This window comes from Pollachius pollachius, assembly GCF_949987615.1.
Source record: "Pollachius pollachius genome assembly, chromosome: 11".
NCBI lineage: Eukaryota > Metazoa > Chordata > Actinopteri > Gadiformes > Gadidae > Pollachius > Pollachius pollachius.
The window spans coordinates 6,902,524-6,919,907 of NC_136944.1; the positions used below are offsets into that span (position 1 = coordinate 6,902,524).

Sequence of the window (17,384 nt, forward strand, 5' to 3'; positions counted from 1 at the left end):
TTATTATTCATCTCATTCATCTTCAGCAGTTATGATTGTACGATTGTAATCTTCCTCTTCTCCCCCCTTGAGCTCTCCATCCTCGCCCCCTCAAACCCACACGAGACCCCTCCCCCTGCCTCTCTGCCGTCGTCCTGTCACCTGTACCCCCTGACCCCTCCCACACACACCTTAACCTGCACAAAAGAACAAGTTTGTCTCGAAATATCAATAATGACATGGGATACCTGAGAAGGTTAGAAGATCAGCATCGACGTGCTAGATGATGAAAAGAAATGTCTACAAAAAATACTTAAGTGAAAATGGTGAAGTGCACTATTATTATTGCCTGTGAGAAATAATGACCAATAAACAGAAAACAAAATAAGTTGTTGTTTTTTGATTCGTGGACGTGGTTAAATATTTGCAGATGAAATGGATGTCAATTGACTTTTCGAATTATAGAATAGTTTTTAGCTTATATAAAAATAAATAGTATGGCTAGATTTTCCGTTGTCAATCATAGGTAGGCTTATAGATAGAGACTGATAGAAAGCCCATATGTTGATTTGCAAGCAACACACAGTGGAGTACAGATAACTAATGAAACTTATTTCAAATGCTTAGCTGACAGAGATTAATGCAAAATTAAATCAAATTTATAGTCCTGTCCCACTGGGACGATACCCCTACACAACTTCCTTTCTTGGCCTGTCACGTGTCAGCGGTGGGCGGGGGCTTCGCCGAGTGACGTCAGCGATGTTTTACAAACCATCCCTCCAAAAAAAGTGAAGGCGAGCCGCGCCTCTTCGTCCCTGCTAGTGTTCTTCCAGTCGCTTCTTCTGTAGGAGTGAAGCGAAACGAGTGTGGTTGGAAGAAAACACAAACGAACTAAATATAACCAGGTAATTAACTTTTATTTTCGTTTTAACTAACCAGAAATCCGCCCTTTTCGGCTACATTGTTTGTCAACACAGTCTGCTGGCATTCGTGTTTCCGCCGGTTGATGCTGCCCAGAGCACACTGATGCTGATGTTATATAGTCAAAGCCTTGTTTTGCTGTGCTGCTTTTTGTTAGATTTTGCAGTTTGTGATCGTGTGGGTGTGCCTTGCTCAAGGGAATGTGGGCAGTGCAGGATGGCTGCACATTAGTTATTGTTTTGAAAATGTTCTCGACCAGTTTGGCCTCATAACATGCAGGCCAGTAACACAGCAGCCAAAGCGGTTTGTTTTATAACATCTTATAAGTCTGATCTTTGAGCCACTGTCGAATGTGTGCTCCTTTTACTTGGGAGGTGCTCTAAGCTGTATAAATAAATTTACTTTACTACTATGTTTGTCACCCTGGTGTCACTACCGGCAACTATACACTAACCACAAGAGACGTATGGCTCTTAAAACGATCTATGGATTCTTCTGACGTCTTTTCAGCCAAGGGCTTTGTCACTGCCATTCGGAAATTCCAGTTCCTGTCAGACGTCGCTGCTGGCATAAACATGAGTATAGGACTATAGGACTATAGGAGTATAGGAGTATAGGAGTGTAGGAGTATAGGAGTGTGTGTGTGTGTGTGTGTGTGTGTGTGTGTGTGTGTGTGTGTGTGTGTGTGTGTGTGTGTGTGTGTGTGTGTGTGTGTGTACACACACACACACACACGTTTGGGCGCACGTGTGTGTGTGTGTGTTTGGGTGGACTGGACACAAACACACACGTTTGCGCGCGTGTGCATGAGAGTGAGTGTGTGAGTGAAAGGCGCTCCATTCACCGTTTGTTTCCGCCTGCGTGCCGCCTCCGAGCGCTCTGTGCTCACCGCTCGGCAACACGGAGTTCGTGTTTAAAAACGTTTAAAAATGTTTTTTTTTTCTTCATAACTATGGTAAGGTGTTAGTTAATTGGTTCGGCTTAGGTCATCTGGTTTTAAACATGGAACTAAAGAAAAAGCTATTATAGTGAGGTTTTTAACCACTTCAATGGATGTTTGTTGATGGTAACTTGAATTTCATTCAAGTTACTCATTCGTCAATGTATATACCTTTAGCCCACAAGTGTGACTCTTATAATAGAGCTGAATAGTGCTTCATGACTTTTTGCTATAATTACAATTTGATTTCAACGCTATTGACATATCCTATGCCGACCTAAATCTCCATGTTGTTGACAATGTCAGGATGCGTTGCATAGCCAAACCAAGAGGAGTCAACACTAAGCAGTAGACTGATATTTCTATCTGGAAATACCAGATGAAGTTATTGTAATGGGTTTTGCATTGTTAGTCTGCGTCAGTAGAGTGACAAGAGTGGTCACTCTATTGTTGAACGTGGTGACAATCGCTAGAGATATGACCTCGGCTGATGGAGGGAGTCAGGCTCAGGCCTCCGCACAGCGCAAAGACGGTGAAGAAACACAATGCTCCCTCTTTCTCTCCACAATACTGCACTTGTTAGGCGGGGGGGGGGGAGAGGGGGGCTCCAAGTTGCTGCTTTTGAGAGTGTTGCCATGTCAGTCCTGTCAAGCCAATGCTCTGAGTTTGTTTTAAGTTTGTTAAAAGCAAACACCCGTTGTTTGAGTGTCCTCTTTAGAACGGTATCAACGACACTGGTGTTCCTTCTAGATACATGCAACACTGCATGGGTGTGTTAGCTAGTGCCAGATATGGTCAATTGTACTGTACATTGAGTGCATGACTGTTCCGTAAAACAATGTAAGAAGATATAACTGGACTTCACAATCCCAATAACAAATGTAGTGAAACATTCTGAACACATCCCTCTGCATTTAAGATTTATTGCAACTTGAATCCTGAATCCTTTATGGAAATAGATGTTTTTGGAATGAAGACACGCACACGCACGCACGCACACACACACACACACACACACACACACACACACACACACACACACACACACACACACACACACACACACACACACACACACACACACACACACACGCCCCTTCCCCCATAAGCTCTTTTACTTCAAGCGTTGTGTCTGTGTTCTGCCCCCCCCCCCCCCCCCAGCGATGGCCGAGGCCCACCAGGCGGTGGCCTTCCAGTTCACCATCACCCCAGAGGGCATGGACCTGCAGCTGTCCTACCAGGCCCTGCACCAGATCTACCGCTCCGGGCTCCGCTCCTGGAAGAAACGGATCAGCCGCATGCAGGTGTGTCTCCCCGGTCGCTCGTACGCTGGGCTCCCGGTCTCTCAGGACACAAGAGTTGGCCACACGTTTATTGCGGGATTACTGGTGTCTTCTTTGCAATGTTCAAATAGTGTGACTCGAGAGGCTCCTCCAATAGGAACGCTTCGTGTTCTAGGCCCAGGACTGTGAGTCTTTGTCTGTGTGGTCTGGACCGGGAGGTCTCCATCTTTCTTTAACTGGTTTGCACCATAGAAAAGTCCCAAGTCGTTGCTGACGATTCTTAACGAGCCTGGGTAGCTAAGCTGGGTAGTAGGACCACCTAGGCCGCTGGTTTTAGAATAATGAAGAAGGATAGTCTAATAGTCCGGTTGACATTTGTCTACGCAGTGTTAGCTGGAATAATTCTGGATGTAGGATGATGTCTATATTGACAGGTTATAAATGACAAGCTGTCTGATGTACTTGAACATAAGGCTTTGTTGGCACTATAATATGTAAACGCTTATTTCAAGGTTGTTATTGTTTTTTAAACCCACAAAAATGGTTTCCTTTTGTGGTTTCAGATGAGCCACAAAAACAAATACTTTCTCTTTGTATCGTGTCTGAAACCAGGTTTTTCTGTATTCTGGTTTCAGGTGAGCTGACAGTCAAAGGTCTTGTTAAAGGCAATTTTCTTATACTTATATATATTGAGTTGTGTGGTTTGTTTAATCAGCCCGCCTTATCGTCTGGTTCCAGCTACTTCCACGGTAGACTCTGCATCATATATCAAACATAAATAATTCAAACTGACTTGACTCCCGTTGAAGAAATACCAAGACAGGATCATTTCTGATGTGGAAGCAAAGCAATGCGTGGGTGTGTACATCCTAATGCAAGTTTCCTGCCCTGAAGCACATAGACAAGGTAGACAACATCTACCTATTTGCCTACCATCGCGAAAAAAGTTTGCTGGAAATAAATGCTGGATTTGAATAATTTATTGGCCCAGCTCTGGATTACAACTGTAAATCTGATCATCGCAGATGTTTGACTCCTGATCCACTAGTCGATCTGCTGGACCCCCTTATATTCTGTGCACCTTGCCCAGGTGAGCCAAGTTCTCTCCCTGAACAGTTCACATGTTACCAGGGAATCTTCCTCGGGCAGAGGTCCTTAAGGTCATGTCCGCACAATTTTTTTTTGTCTAAACATTCAGCCCCAGTTACAAAATGCGATCCGTCTGTAGAAGGACAACAGCTTCGGTCCGTGCACGTCAAGCCATGACCATGCCAATGTAGACGGCGTCAGGGTTTTCAAAACCGCGTTCATGCATTTTTTCCACACTAAACGCTAGACTGATTATTTCCAAAAACAGGGAAAAGGGTGTTTCCCTGTTCCTCTGCATCAGTGGAGAGTAGACATGGCCATAGGCTCTTCATTGTACCTGCTAGGATGTCAACATTCGGAGAACAAGCGTACTATTTGAACAAGATATCAATGCAAATGTTTGCTGATGGGCAAGTTAAAACATTAATATCAAAACAAACAAACATTGAGCAAATATTGGAGACTTTTGAGTGAGGCCTACAACAATGAAATTGTACAATCAATATTTTTCAGCACAAATACAAATATTGATGGTGCCATCATTAAGTGCTCCTGAGTCAAATCTACTTCACATCAACAAACGATATATGTATGTATGTATTTGAAAATCTATTTTGCTGCGTGATGAACTGTAGCCTGATTTTGCATCATATGCAATGATCACTCATTTATTCTTATAATATATGCTCAATATCTTTACCCAACAGTCTTGCCTTGTATACCCATTCAAAAGCAAGTGAAAGTGGGATTGCTTTAATGTGGTGGTGAGGGGGGGAATATAATTGAGACCAATTATATTCCTCACATGTACAGACATGTTGCATCAATCAACAATTCACCAACAATGGTGTTTCATTTCATCCCACCAGAGCTACGTACTGCCCTAAGGTGGTTGTTGTGTTTCCTGAAGGCCACAATGTGTTTTCTTTCTACTTCTTCCTGGGCCACAGAACAGGGTGATCAAGGGAGTGTATCCCGCAAGCCCTTCTTCCTGGCTTTTCGTTGTCATAGCGATCCTGGCAACCATGTACATGCGCTCTGATCCCAGCATGGGCCTGATTGCCAAGATACAGCAGCACCTGCCACTGAGGTAAACACACACACGCACGCACGCACACACACACACACACACATCCCTTCGTAGTGTCATGTCATGGTAAATATACTAGTATTTATTTGAGTCATTTCACATAATATGCCATACCCTCTCATTATTATTATTATTATTATAAATTTACATCAATAATATTGAATGATTTCCACGCCCTCTGGTCAGGCAAACTACAATAGCGTGTGCAGTGTAAACTCTGAAACAACTGAAACTATCGTATGCTCTGGTAGGCAGACAAGGTGTGGCTGGCTTTAGATTCGAGCCTGGCAGCAGACTACACTGCAAGAATGTGTCAGGAGCAGTCACAAAAGCACACAGCGCTCACAGACCCTGAGCAGCATGTGACATAACCATTTCAATAGGCAGACGAACCAGATTCAGGTTCACATGGAACTCAGGGCCAACTCGTACACGATGTCATTCGTGTTACATAGGTATGTTTCTTCATCTATGTCCGCAGAATTTTGGAAATGCAGAGCGACTATGCATCATATGCATTAAAGTCTTTTTTTTTTGCAGCCAAAATATTTTCTACTTTCCAATCAATTGTTTACAGGCCAGATGTTAAGTGCGCAGCTGGGCATGTAACCAGAGGAAGGGCCATTACAACACGGCATGGATGTGAAACAGATTAAAGCTGAGCATTTTTTGAAAAAGAAAGAGCCATTATTAGTCTGCAAAGAAAGCCCCAAAGCGTTCTAATGTGTACTGGTCGCCCACTCAAGACAAATCAAACAATATTTCTAGCACTTTTTTATTTAAGTCAAGTACATTTTATTTTTTGTAGCCTTTAACAACTTCCAGTCTTCCCGGGTCCCTAAAAGGCCCCAAATCCAATTTCCCTATCAGGCACATTTTTACAATTGTTTAAACACCTAGGGTTTGACTAATTGAGTTGCATGATCCAATCTGTACTGAGCTGCTTCCTGGCTGTTATAAATAACTTTAAGTGTCAAACTAGAACTGCCGGTATTCTCTTTCCAACAGCACACCTGCATGAGTGCTTTATGTTCAGCTATGTCAAAGTGTTTGTCAAGGGCTTGAAAAAGCAAACACACCAAATTCCTCTTTTCTGAGGATCGCGACTGATACCATCTATTACATTGACCCAGACAATTGAAATGTTTTCATTGGCAACACTTTTGTATGCGTGTGTGTGTGTGTGTCTTTGTCAATCCCTTGACAAATATATTTTAAAGATTAATGTTAAAAGGGACGCCAGTAATCTTTGATATATCCTGATATTCCCAAACCCCTCTGGCAAAAATTAAATGCAAACCTGTCCCGTAAGCTCCTCATGAGACCAGCAGATGGCGCTACCACCACAGAAACTCCTTGTGCCTCTCAGGACCACCAGAGGGCAGTGTTCGATCTCTCACTCCGCTTGTTCTCAATTTATTAAAGGTCCAATGGCATGAAAATTTCTCTTTATGAGGTTTTCTAACATTAATATGAGTTCCCATATCCTGCCTATCGTCCCCCAGCGGCTAAAACTTGCGTTCTGTGTAAAACGAGCACTAGCTCTCCTGCTCGCCTTGAAAAAAATGGAAGCTCAGGCGCGCTTATTTGGAATGTGGCCCCATATGTCGTCATAAGGGGCCAAGTTACCTCCCCTTTCTCTGCCTTGCCCGCTCAGAGAATTTGGCCAGCCAATGAGACACGGCTGTGCGAGCGCCACGTGTGTGTGTGTGTGTGTGTGTGTGTGTGTGTGTGTGTGTGTGTGTGTGTGTGATTACACACACTGTAACGCAAGTGTTGTATACTTCTTTGTTATTTGGATAACCGTTCTGGTGTTGGTGTTATGGCGCATAACACGTTGGTTCTTTGACGTCTCTGGTATTTCCACAACAAGACTGTAGTTGGGGTTATCTCAGCCATGGTTGAGAAGGAACCGGGGGAAAGGAACTTTAGCTTTGTCTCCCTGAAGTACATGAACCACGACATGGAGGAGAAAGGGATTGTTGCCCGCGATTGAGTCCCGCTTCCTGCTGCCCGCTGCCGAGGGACCACCGCCTCAGCGCTGCCTGCTGCCCACTGCCGAGGTGGTGGTCCCACGGCAGCGAGGCTCTGGCAGGCGACAATCGCGGAACACCCGGAGTGTTCTAGAACAGCGGTTTTCAATAGGTGAGGCGCGCCTCCCCTGGGGGGCGCCAAAGAGCCACAGGGGAGGCGCAACACGCAACACGCAAAGAAAAGATACACGTCTGTATGCAGCTCTATTGATATCGGTAATTGTGCGTGCTTGTATTAGTTTTAAAATGCATCGTTTCCTTGTCCCAAGTCACCAGAAGTCAGCATTAAGGGAGGAGAAAAAACGTAGGAAGTATGATCCTGAATGCGTTTCTGGTTGTCTGTGGAGAGGGAGTTCCTCCAGATCTGAACAAAGGCTATGAAAGTCCTAATCCCCTTCACCTCAACCTACTTGTGTGAGTGTGGGGTTTCCGCACTGACCCTGATTAAAAACAAATACAGATCAAGGCTGCAGGTGGAGGACGACTTGCGTTTATTTCTGTCTGCAGTGCAGCCTCGCATCGAACACCTCTGCCATCAAAAGCGAGGCCTTATTGTTATCACTGATATGGATGATTAAATTGAAGGTCAAAGTTGTGTCTTCAATGCATAAATTCGTTGGGCCATAGGGTTGATGTTGCTTGTAGTGCAAATGATGTGAGTATGGCGCATTTTGTTTGTGGTTTAAATCTGTGGTTTTATGTGGCTGAAATCGTTAACATATTTGATGAAAATATGTGAATCTGTTCGATCTCATAACATGCCATTGTCGTTCATTGATCCGAGAGCTGTCCATTGTGCTGATTTCTTTCGAGACGATGTGCATCTCCTTCAAATGTGCGCTTAAGGCCCAGACACACAGCGCCGATTTCAGCCGTCGGGTGTCGTCGGTTGTAGCTTTGTTTTGTTGACTTGTGGATAGGCCTACTGATGTTAAGTGATTTTAAAAGTAGCATCAATTAGGCCTGCATGAAGCTGGAAATTATTTGCTGTTGCAAAGAATCGTTTATGAATGCACTTTTAAAAAGGTTGTGGAAATAAAATGTCTTCAAATACAATATTAAAAAACATTTACATTTGATAAGTTATTGAAAGTCATCATTGCCTGGAACACACAAAAGATGGCATTTACTGAAGAGGCATGTTAGGTCAGGCGGACGGAAATATATATATTTTTTTTTTGGGGGGGGGCTCGGCTGTCCTTACCTACTCTAAGGGGAGGCTCACATTCACCCAATTTGAAAACACCTGGTCTAGAATATTTACAGAGCACGGCCAAAGGCTGTGTGCGCCTCTCCATTGCGATAAATCCACTGTAAACAGAGCGCATGGTACTGTGGCCGCAAGCTGCTCAGGGCCACACCCTCACCCTCCTCCTTGACCCGCCTCGCTCCTCCTCATTTACATTAAAGCTAGAGACACCAAAACGGCGCGTTTGGGGAAAGCTCAATGTGTGACTGGCTCGTAGTGGCTGTAAGTCTGCACCACGGCTGAATTTCGGGAACGTCTTCAAATACTGTGTTAGGGGCCTACTAATATCTATATTAAAGCATCCATAAAGTAGCATGCCATGGGACCTTAAAACAAAAAAATACTTTGTTGATGGAAAAAAAGTAACTAACTAACTAAAAAGTAAAAGAACAGCCTTATTACATGAAAAAGCAAAAGTGAACAAATAAAAAGTCAAAGTCCAGTATAATAATTGTCGGCAGTCTGCACGTGTCCCTGAGCTCGCAGGGCCAGACCATGCTGTCGGCGCTGGTGTTCAGCACGCTGCTGTGGCTCTCGGTCATCCTGGCTCTACGCCTCTGCCTCAAGCTGCTCCTCTCCTACCACCGCTGGATGTTCGAGAAGCACGGACGCACCTCCACCACCACCAAAGTCTGGGTGGTAAGACACGCAATGCTCCAAACGCAGTGCCCTGTGCACCTCTCGCTTCCCTTAGGGTTTGCCTAGGAACCCCTGCATCAGCAGGTGCTTTGGTTTGAGCTTTGGTCGCTTGTTCAACTCTTTCCCCTGTTAAAAGATAAGAAAGTTTAACTTTATTAGAAATTCCTGTGTTACAGCAGTAGTGGCACAGACACAGGATATAATACAATAAAAATGCAAATAGATGCAAAAGTAAATGCTATAGTAAGGATCAACAGAACAAACAGGGCAAACTGGATAAACAATATGCACAGAACAATTTATTAATCAATTTAAAGGTATGATGCCCAACGTTTCTGCATTTAAAAATATCGTAAAACGACTACAGCTATATACTAATGTTTGGTTGAGTTGTGTACTTTCATTATCCCAATTGTTCCCAACACGTTTCGAACGCAGAGAAGTCTCTAGTTTTATTCAATGATTACTTCTATACACAATGGCTTACGTGGTCCACTAGATGGCGATGTTCCCCTACATGCGCTTTAAGAGAAGCAGCAGACATTTCTGTCTGATGTATGAAAGTGCATTGGCCTTCTCTGCTGCATACTGTAAGCTTCACAACACCGACTAATTACCAATCAGATCCTCGAACTTTGACATGTCTGATATATCTTCAGTGGCTGCCCCTCTAGATGCAGCTGAGGCTGTCCTGACTCCTTTAAGTCATCCAGCTGCCTGACTCGCAAACAAATATTGAATATAATGTAAAAAATATTTATAAAATAAGGACATCACAAAAATTATATAACTGTGGCTGTCTTGTGGCGGCTAGCGGCCTCTAGTGGCTACATTACTTCCGTTCAAACCGTTTACAAAAAAATGACATAACATCTGTGTCAAAATGTAACGCCCATCATTGAAGCTTGCTCTTTCTCCCCCCCCCCCCCCCCCCCCCCCCCCCTTCAGACATTGTTACGGTTGTTGTCAGGCAGGAAACCGCTTCTTTACAGCTACCAGACTTCACTACCTCACCTGCCCGTCCCCACCATCAAGGACACACTCAGTAGGGTAAGCACACACACACTCACACATGCAAATACAGTAACCCTTATCCCCACCTAGTTCATCTGACCAAACCTATCTGCAAAGATTGAAGTAAATGGAACAAAATAATATGACAGCGCTTCTTTTTTTTTTTTTATTAAAATGACTAGAAAAGTAGCTCATAATAATTGCAATAATTTAATGTTTTTGGGGAAAATCAAATGCATTTTGTCCCTTCTCCCCATCCATCAGTACCTCGAGTCGGTGCAGCCGTTGCTGACGGGTCCTGGATTCGAACGGATGACCGGGCTGGCCAATCAGTTTGAGTTCAGCCTCGGGAACCGCCTTCAGCGCTACCTCAAGTTAAAAGCTCTCTGGGCCACCAACTATGTAGGTATCCGCTGCTCCCCGAACCCGCTGTGCTGATTCCTTATTTGCATGGGAAAGTTCATCCACAACTATGAACTCATCATGCCTTCATTTTAGAAACGCATTTATCAGTGACATACTAGTGTAAGAAGCCTGTTTTGAGGTATTTATCCCGTTCATCAAAGATCTGCTCTATGATCTGAGAGGCCTATTTTAATGTATATCTATATTTTTAAGCTTGAGGTGCCTTTGTTTTCTTCTCAGGTGAGCGACTGGTGGGAGGAGTTCATCTACCTGCGGAGTCGCGGCCCCATCATGGTCAACAGCAACTACTACGGCATGGTAACGGAGCCCGCCCCTGACCACTGGTCTCCATAGATACACAGACGCTTAGTGCGTGCACTGCTTTGTGTCCATGGAGTCCATATTGCCTAGAATCAACAACAGCAACCTAACATAGAATCCATTGTAAATATGAGCTGGCAAAGGGGATTTAGCTTCTAGTTCACACTGAATCTGTGCTCTTCTTGGTGTTTGCTCAGGTGACACGATGTTATGTCACTTGGTACTTGTATCCAACACTCTTGCTCCAAGAGAATTCAGATTGTATTTTCTTTGTAATTATTTGACTATATCTTGCCGGTGTTGTAGTCACTGTCTGTGTTGGAGCCCTTCGTCACCATCCTTTTTAATCATTTGATGCTTTCGATTAAAGTAATATGCGGTGTTTATTAAATGTCAGTTGCTGTTCTGTTCATTTGTGTCAGTAACCTGTTGTGATTATATGGCTGACTATAAGACAAGGATTTTGAAGTGATCATCTCTCTGTGGTGTTCCCAGGACTTCCTGTATGTGACCCCCACGTCGGTGCAGGCGGCCCGGGCAGGGAACACCATCACAGCCCTCCTTCTCTACCGCCGCCAGGTCAACCGGGAGGAGCTCAAACCGGTAGAGATCAGAACCACCCTCTTAGATACACCTAAAACACTTGTTAAGTTTCAAGCCGTTTTGAAAATCTGCCTCCTCTGACATCACAAGTGGGCGTGTCCACCTAGATGTATGACGGATAGATGAGCAACTTATTCTACCAGGGCTGATCGATTAATCGAATTCAAATCGAAATCGCAACGTCATAGAACGCGGTATGCAAATCGCAAAGGCTCCGATAAAAGAAAAAAACATTTATTTGCTACCTTTGCTGACTGGAAATCAGTACAATTCCTTTATTTTTATTTTACAATTCAATAGTTAAATAAAGAAGTTTATAATATAAATTAATCTGAACACATCGGCCTGTCTTAAAGGAAAGAGCAGTTTTTATGTTGACTGCTTCCAATGTTGTGTTGGTCATTCTAAAGAACGATTTATTTATTTTTTACTGAATAATACACAACATAAGGAACTTAATAAATTATAAAAATCGCACGTTAAATCGCAATCGCAATATTGGTCAAAATAATCGCAATTCGATTATTTCTCCAAATCGTTCAGCCTTATATTCTACAGTCCACTGGGTAGTCTGGGAGACTGATCTATCCAGCATCACACGCCCACTTGTCATGTCAGAAGAGGCAGATTTTCAAAACGGTTTGTAATGGCTAGTAGAAAGTTGTAGAACAGACTGTTCTTATTCGTTCTTCCATGTTGGGCAGGTCAAAGGTATGTTGGCTGTTTGGAACAGTCGTGTGTGTTTTGATTAGTCAACCTTTATTGGCACAACATAGTTAACGTGTGGTCGACCTCCCTCTCTCTCTCCATAGAGCCGTGTTCCCGGTACGGTCATCCCACTGTGTGCGGCTCAGTGTGAGCGAATGTTCAACACCACCCGCACACCTGGGATTGAGACAGGTACACACACACACACGCGCTCTATATATTTCATATACACCACACACACTTCACACACACGCTTCATGCGCACGCACGCACACACACACGCACACACACACACACCACAGATTTCCTACACTTCAACCACACACCACGTACTTCATACACCCAGGCCCAATCCCAAAGTCCGGAACCTGGCCTTTCTGGCGAAATTATTAAGGCTTTAAGGCTGTCCCGGTGTCGAATTCCAAAGGGCGTGAGGGTTTGAGTCCACACTTACCGAGCCCTCTCCGTGAGTCCGCATCAGTGCAGACTTCACCTTAGGGAATTACCAACAGTTCAAAGCGTAGCCCTTAGTCCTCAGGGCTGACTTTGGGATTGGGCCACACACACACCCACAGTCAGTCAGTCAGTCAGTCAGTCAGTCAGTCAGTCAGTCAGTCAGTCAGTCAGTCAGTCAGTCAGTCAGTCAGTCAGTCAGTCAGTCAGTCAGTCAGTCAGTCAGTCAGTCAGTCAGTCAGTCAGTCAGTCAGTCAGTCAGTCAGTCAGTCAGTCAGTCAGTCAGTCAGTCAGTCAGTCAGTCAGTCAGACAGATTTCCTAGACAGTCAGACAGATTTCCTAGACAGTCAGACAGATTTCCTAGACAGACAGACAGACACACAGACAGACACACAGACAGACAGACAGATTTCCTACACACACACGACAGACAGACAGACAGACACAGATTTTCTACACTTCACACACATAGACACTTCAGGCAACCACAAAGAACGTACGAATAAAGCGCCGACCACTTCCTCCTCCTCCACACAAACACCCAAAGATGTCCTCCAGCACTGGCAGGACAGCGAGTTTGTGGCGGTGTACCACAGGGGCCGCTACTTCCGTCTGTGGGTGTACCAGGCGGGCCGCCTGCTCAGTCCCAGGGAGATCCAGTCCCAGGTGCAGAGGATCCTGGACGACCCCTCCCCACCCCAGCCGGGCGAGGAGAAGCTGGGGGCCCTCACGGCAGGAGACAGGTGGGTTCCCCCCCCCCCCCCTCCACGGAGCCTCTGTACCAGCTGGGGGCCTCTGGGTGGGACGTCCCAGTCACAGGCCCCCCTCCTGCCAGCCACACAGAGAGGGAAGGCAGGCTGCCATTCTGAGGAGAGTAGGACAGTACCTCCAGAAAAACACGATTATGCGATCGCATAATTCAACGCATAATCAGCCAAAGTCCGCATATTCATGCGGGAGCTGCATTTTTTTCAAATATGCCGCACTTTCACCGCATAAATTGCCGATTTCCGCGCAAAATATGCGGGGCTTGCATGATTTCATAGTCCCCGCATTTTCGTTGCAAAAAAGTCACATATGTCTTAGCAGAAAGTTGAAAAATGTTGCGTTTACTTCACACAAGTGCAGCCATTTCCCCCTGTTGCCATGGGAACGTTATGAAGTGACGTAATTACGCGACGTGAACTTCATCGAAAAGCTGCATTTTTCACAATTTGTTCCCACATTTTTTCGCAAGTTCCCGCAATTTTTGCAAGTTTTGTGCATAAATATGCCGCATATTTCATCGCATTTTATAAGAAAACGTGCCGCATAATCAAGGATTTTTGGCCGCAGCAATCACAAAAAAACGCCGCATTTGTCTGGAGGGACTGATAAGATGCTTTATGAAGCGGTTTAGAACAGTAGGAGAAGTATAAAGAGATTAAACGTTTAAAACAACGGCCACAATTACGCACTGAAACAAATTAGATAATGACACCCGTAGTAATTTAAATGTACACACACACACACACACACACACACACACACACACACACACACACACACACACACACACACACAAGCCCGGTAACGCCACACACACACACACATAATTGCTTAAAGCAATTATGCACTCTTTGCTCCACTTTTTAGAAATTCATTATTAATGTTGCAATCGACCGTGTGTGTGTGTGTGTGTGTGTGTGTATATGTATGTTCACATATAGAGATATACCTGTATGCGTCTCGCCCCCCCTCTCCAGAGTCCCCTGGTCAGAGGTGCGTAAGCGCCACTTCGGCGCCGGGGTGAACCGGCGCTCGCTGGACGTCATCGAGCGGGCGGCCTTCTTCGTCACGCTGGACGAGGAGGAGCAGGGCATGCGGGGGGACGACCCCGCAGGCAACCTGGACCGCTATGCCAAGTCCCTGCTGCACGGCAAGTGCTACGACAGGTGAGAGAGAGAGAGAGAGAGAGAGGGAGAGGGAGAGGGAGAGGGAGAGGGAGAGAGGGAGAGGGAGAGGGAGAGGGAGAGGGGGAGAGAGAGAGGGAGAGAAGTTGTAGCAAGTCAAACAAAAGAAAAGTAAACATTTAATTTAGCTAAATCTTTTGATTTAATTCCACTTCATCACATCAACTTCATTTGTTTAGGCAAATCCACGAGGGACCCATTAATGTCAGCATTGTTTATCTTCGCAAAAAGGCCTGCAGACAAAAAAAAATCCAACTTTGGAAGAAGAATTATAGTAGAGTTAACTCCTAATCCTCCTATCAAAATAAACTATGGTTTACTGCTCATCCTCCTGCCATAAAGTATCAGCAATCTGGCCACCTCAAACAACTGCGTCCAACAAGCTGCTCTGGTTATCCACGGGTGAATACGGAAGGCACGGCCCAGTAAGTAAACACAGGAGCAGGATGTCATTAAGGAAACATGCATGTGATCGCTGCATCTAAAGACGTCCAACCTGTGCTGCAATGCGTCACGCGTCAGTCTCAGGAAGCAGACAGGCAGGGAGACGTAGTGGTGACCAGTGTTGAGGTAGTTAATCAAAAAAAGTAATTGGTTACTTATTACTAGTTACTTCTGTAAATTGTAATGAGATTACTTTACTAGTAACTGCATTTGAAAAGTAACTTCACTACTTATTACTCTACTTTCCCGTTTCTTAATTTACTGTAGATACATGGACAAACATCATAGCCCTATCCCCAATTAGTGTTTATTGTATACATCTATACAAAATCCCTGTCTGCACAAAGAAATGCCTCACTGTAAAATCCACAAACAACAGGATAAAGTAGGCTATGGTGAGGTCAATCAGTAGTAACACACAAGTTTCAAAACACAGTCTTTGGGAAATATGAGAACAAAAATTAAGTGGTCAATGAAAAATACTTTTTTTTTTAATTGTATGGTCACATCCCCTACAATTAAATCAGAAATGCACTTAAGCTTCGGTGACACATGCTGTTACTTTATGTGGTCCAAAGGCTGAATGAACCTGATCTATTTCGCTAGCTATGGCATCGTAAGTGTGTCTTCCTCTCACCCTCTTGCAGGCAAGAGCAGCCTTCTCAAGTTTTAAACCTAATGCTGTCTATCCAGTGCACCGTCATTCCTAAGTAACTTTTGTTGTTGGCGGACCGAATGTCCGCGGTGGTGGACACATGATCCAGGGAGGACTCGAAAATTATTTTAAGCTTCGATTCCATGTCGGTATGTAACACCTGTTCAGGTAATGGGAAAATGTTTTCCTGTCGGATGTTGGCTTGCGAGTCGCGGGTATTTTATCTAGTATTTTTCTAAATCTGGGCGATTCAATAGTCGACAGGGGAAGCATGTCTTCTACAATGAAGCCTGCAACCAGCCGGTCTTTCTGTGTCACCTACTTCTGGGCTCCAACACTTGAACACTCCTTCGCACAAGCAGCTACGTCACTCAAATCGATCGCTATGGCAACGTGCCGAGGCAAGCAGGCGCTGTAGACACACAGGCAGCACGCATTTACACGAAATTTACACGCAGGCAAACACCGCTTGGGTAACGCAGGAAAGCTTGTTACTATAGTCTAGTAAAGTAGTGTAGTTACCGACATTTTAAATGTAATGCGTTACTTTACTTCGTTACCCAACAAAGTAATATCGTTACTGGTGGTGACCCCCATCCCCCTCGTTGTACTTGTAGAACGAGGGGGATGTTATGTCTGCATGTTATAACACACACAACCCCCCCCCCCCTTCTTTCTTTTTGTCGTGTCCGTCAGGTGGTTCGATAAATCGTTCTCCATCATCGTCTACAAAAACGGCAAGAGCGGCCTCAACGCTGAGCACTCCTGGGCAGACGCCCCCACCGTGGCCCACCTCTGGGAGGTGTGTGTGTGTGTGTGTGTGTGTGTGTGTGTGTGTGTGTGTGTGTGTGTGTGGTGTTACCGGGCTTGTTTCTCTGTGTGTGTGTGTGTGTGTGGCGTTACCGGGCTGGTTTCTGTGTGTGTGTGGTTACCGTGCTGGTTTCTGTGTGTGTGTGGTTACCGTGCTGGTTTCTGTGTGTGTGTGGTTACCGTGCTGGTTTCTGTGTGTGTGTGTGGTTACCGTGCTGGTTTCTGTGTGTCTGTGGTTACCGTGCTGGTTTCTGTGTGTGTGTGTGGTTACCGTGCTGGTTTCTGTGTGTCTGTGGTTACCGTGCTGGTTTCTGTGTGTGTGTGTGTGTGTGTGTGGCATTACCGGGCTTGTTTCTGTGTGTGTGTGTGTGTGTGTGTGTGTGGCGTTACCGGGCTTGTTTCTGTGTGTGTGTGTGGTTACCATGCTGGTTTCTTTGTGTGTGTGTGTGTGTGTGTGTGGTTACCGTGCTGTTTACCATGCTGGTCTGTGTGTGTGTGTGTGTGACACCTGCATCCAGCCTCACCTTCCTGTCTCTCTCCCCCAGTACACTTTGGCCACCGATGCGTTCCAGCTGGGCTACACAGAGGACGGCCACTGTAAGGGAGAGGTGGACCGCACCCTCCCACCCCCACAGAGGCTGCTCTGGGACCTCCCCTCAGAGGTGTGAGTGTGTTTGGGTGTGAGAGAGGAATATTGCATCCTGGTTTTTCCCCTAACCCAAATGCGTATTGGGGGGGGATGGTAAAAACAAAGGATTTTACCCCTTCTTATTCCCGTGGGACTTATTTCAGAAA

At 45.1% G+C, this 17,384-nt stretch overlaps 2 protein-coding genes across 2 annotated transcripts in view; both read left to right on the top strand.

Moving 5' to 3' along the window:
• The window catches only part of brsk1b (BR serine/threonine kinase 1b), a gene marked incomplete at its 5' end in the record, with an annotated part of 28,371 nt that extends 28,039 nt beyond the window's left edge, over positions 1-332 (top strand). The window contains one exon of the mRNA XM_079746708.1: positions 1-332. This exon is cut by the window's left edge and continues 4,304 nt beyond it.
• A 429-nt stretch (positions 333-761) lies between these two features.
• Positions 762-17,384, top strand: part of cpt1a2b (carnitine palmitoyltransferase 1A2b) — a 30,756-nt gene continuing 14,133 nt past the window's right edge. The window contains exons 1-13 of the mRNA XM_079746633.1: positions 762-884; positions 3,002-3,144; positions 5,163-5,302; positions 9,046-9,223; positions 10,172-10,273; positions 10,502-10,639; positions 10,883-10,960; positions 11,459-11,566; positions 12,379-12,466; positions 13,276-13,471; positions 14,474-14,662; positions 16,476-16,581; positions 17,135-17,251. Coding sequence (XP_079602759.1) covers positions 3,004-3,144; positions 5,163-5,302; positions 9,046-9,223; positions 10,172-10,273; positions 10,502-10,639; positions 10,883-10,960; positions 11,459-11,566; positions 12,379-12,466; positions 13,276-13,471; positions 14,474-14,662; positions 16,476-16,581; positions 17,135-17,251 — 1,581 coding nt within the window. The 5' untranslated portion in view covers positions 762-884; positions 3,002-3,003. The remainder of the gene's footprint in view (positions 885-3,001; positions 3,145-5,162; positions 5,303-9,045; positions 9,224-10,171; positions 10,274-10,501; positions 10,640-10,882; positions 10,961-11,458; positions 11,567-12,378; positions 12,467-13,275; positions 13,472-14,473; positions 14,663-16,475; positions 16,582-17,134; positions 17,252-17,384) is intronic.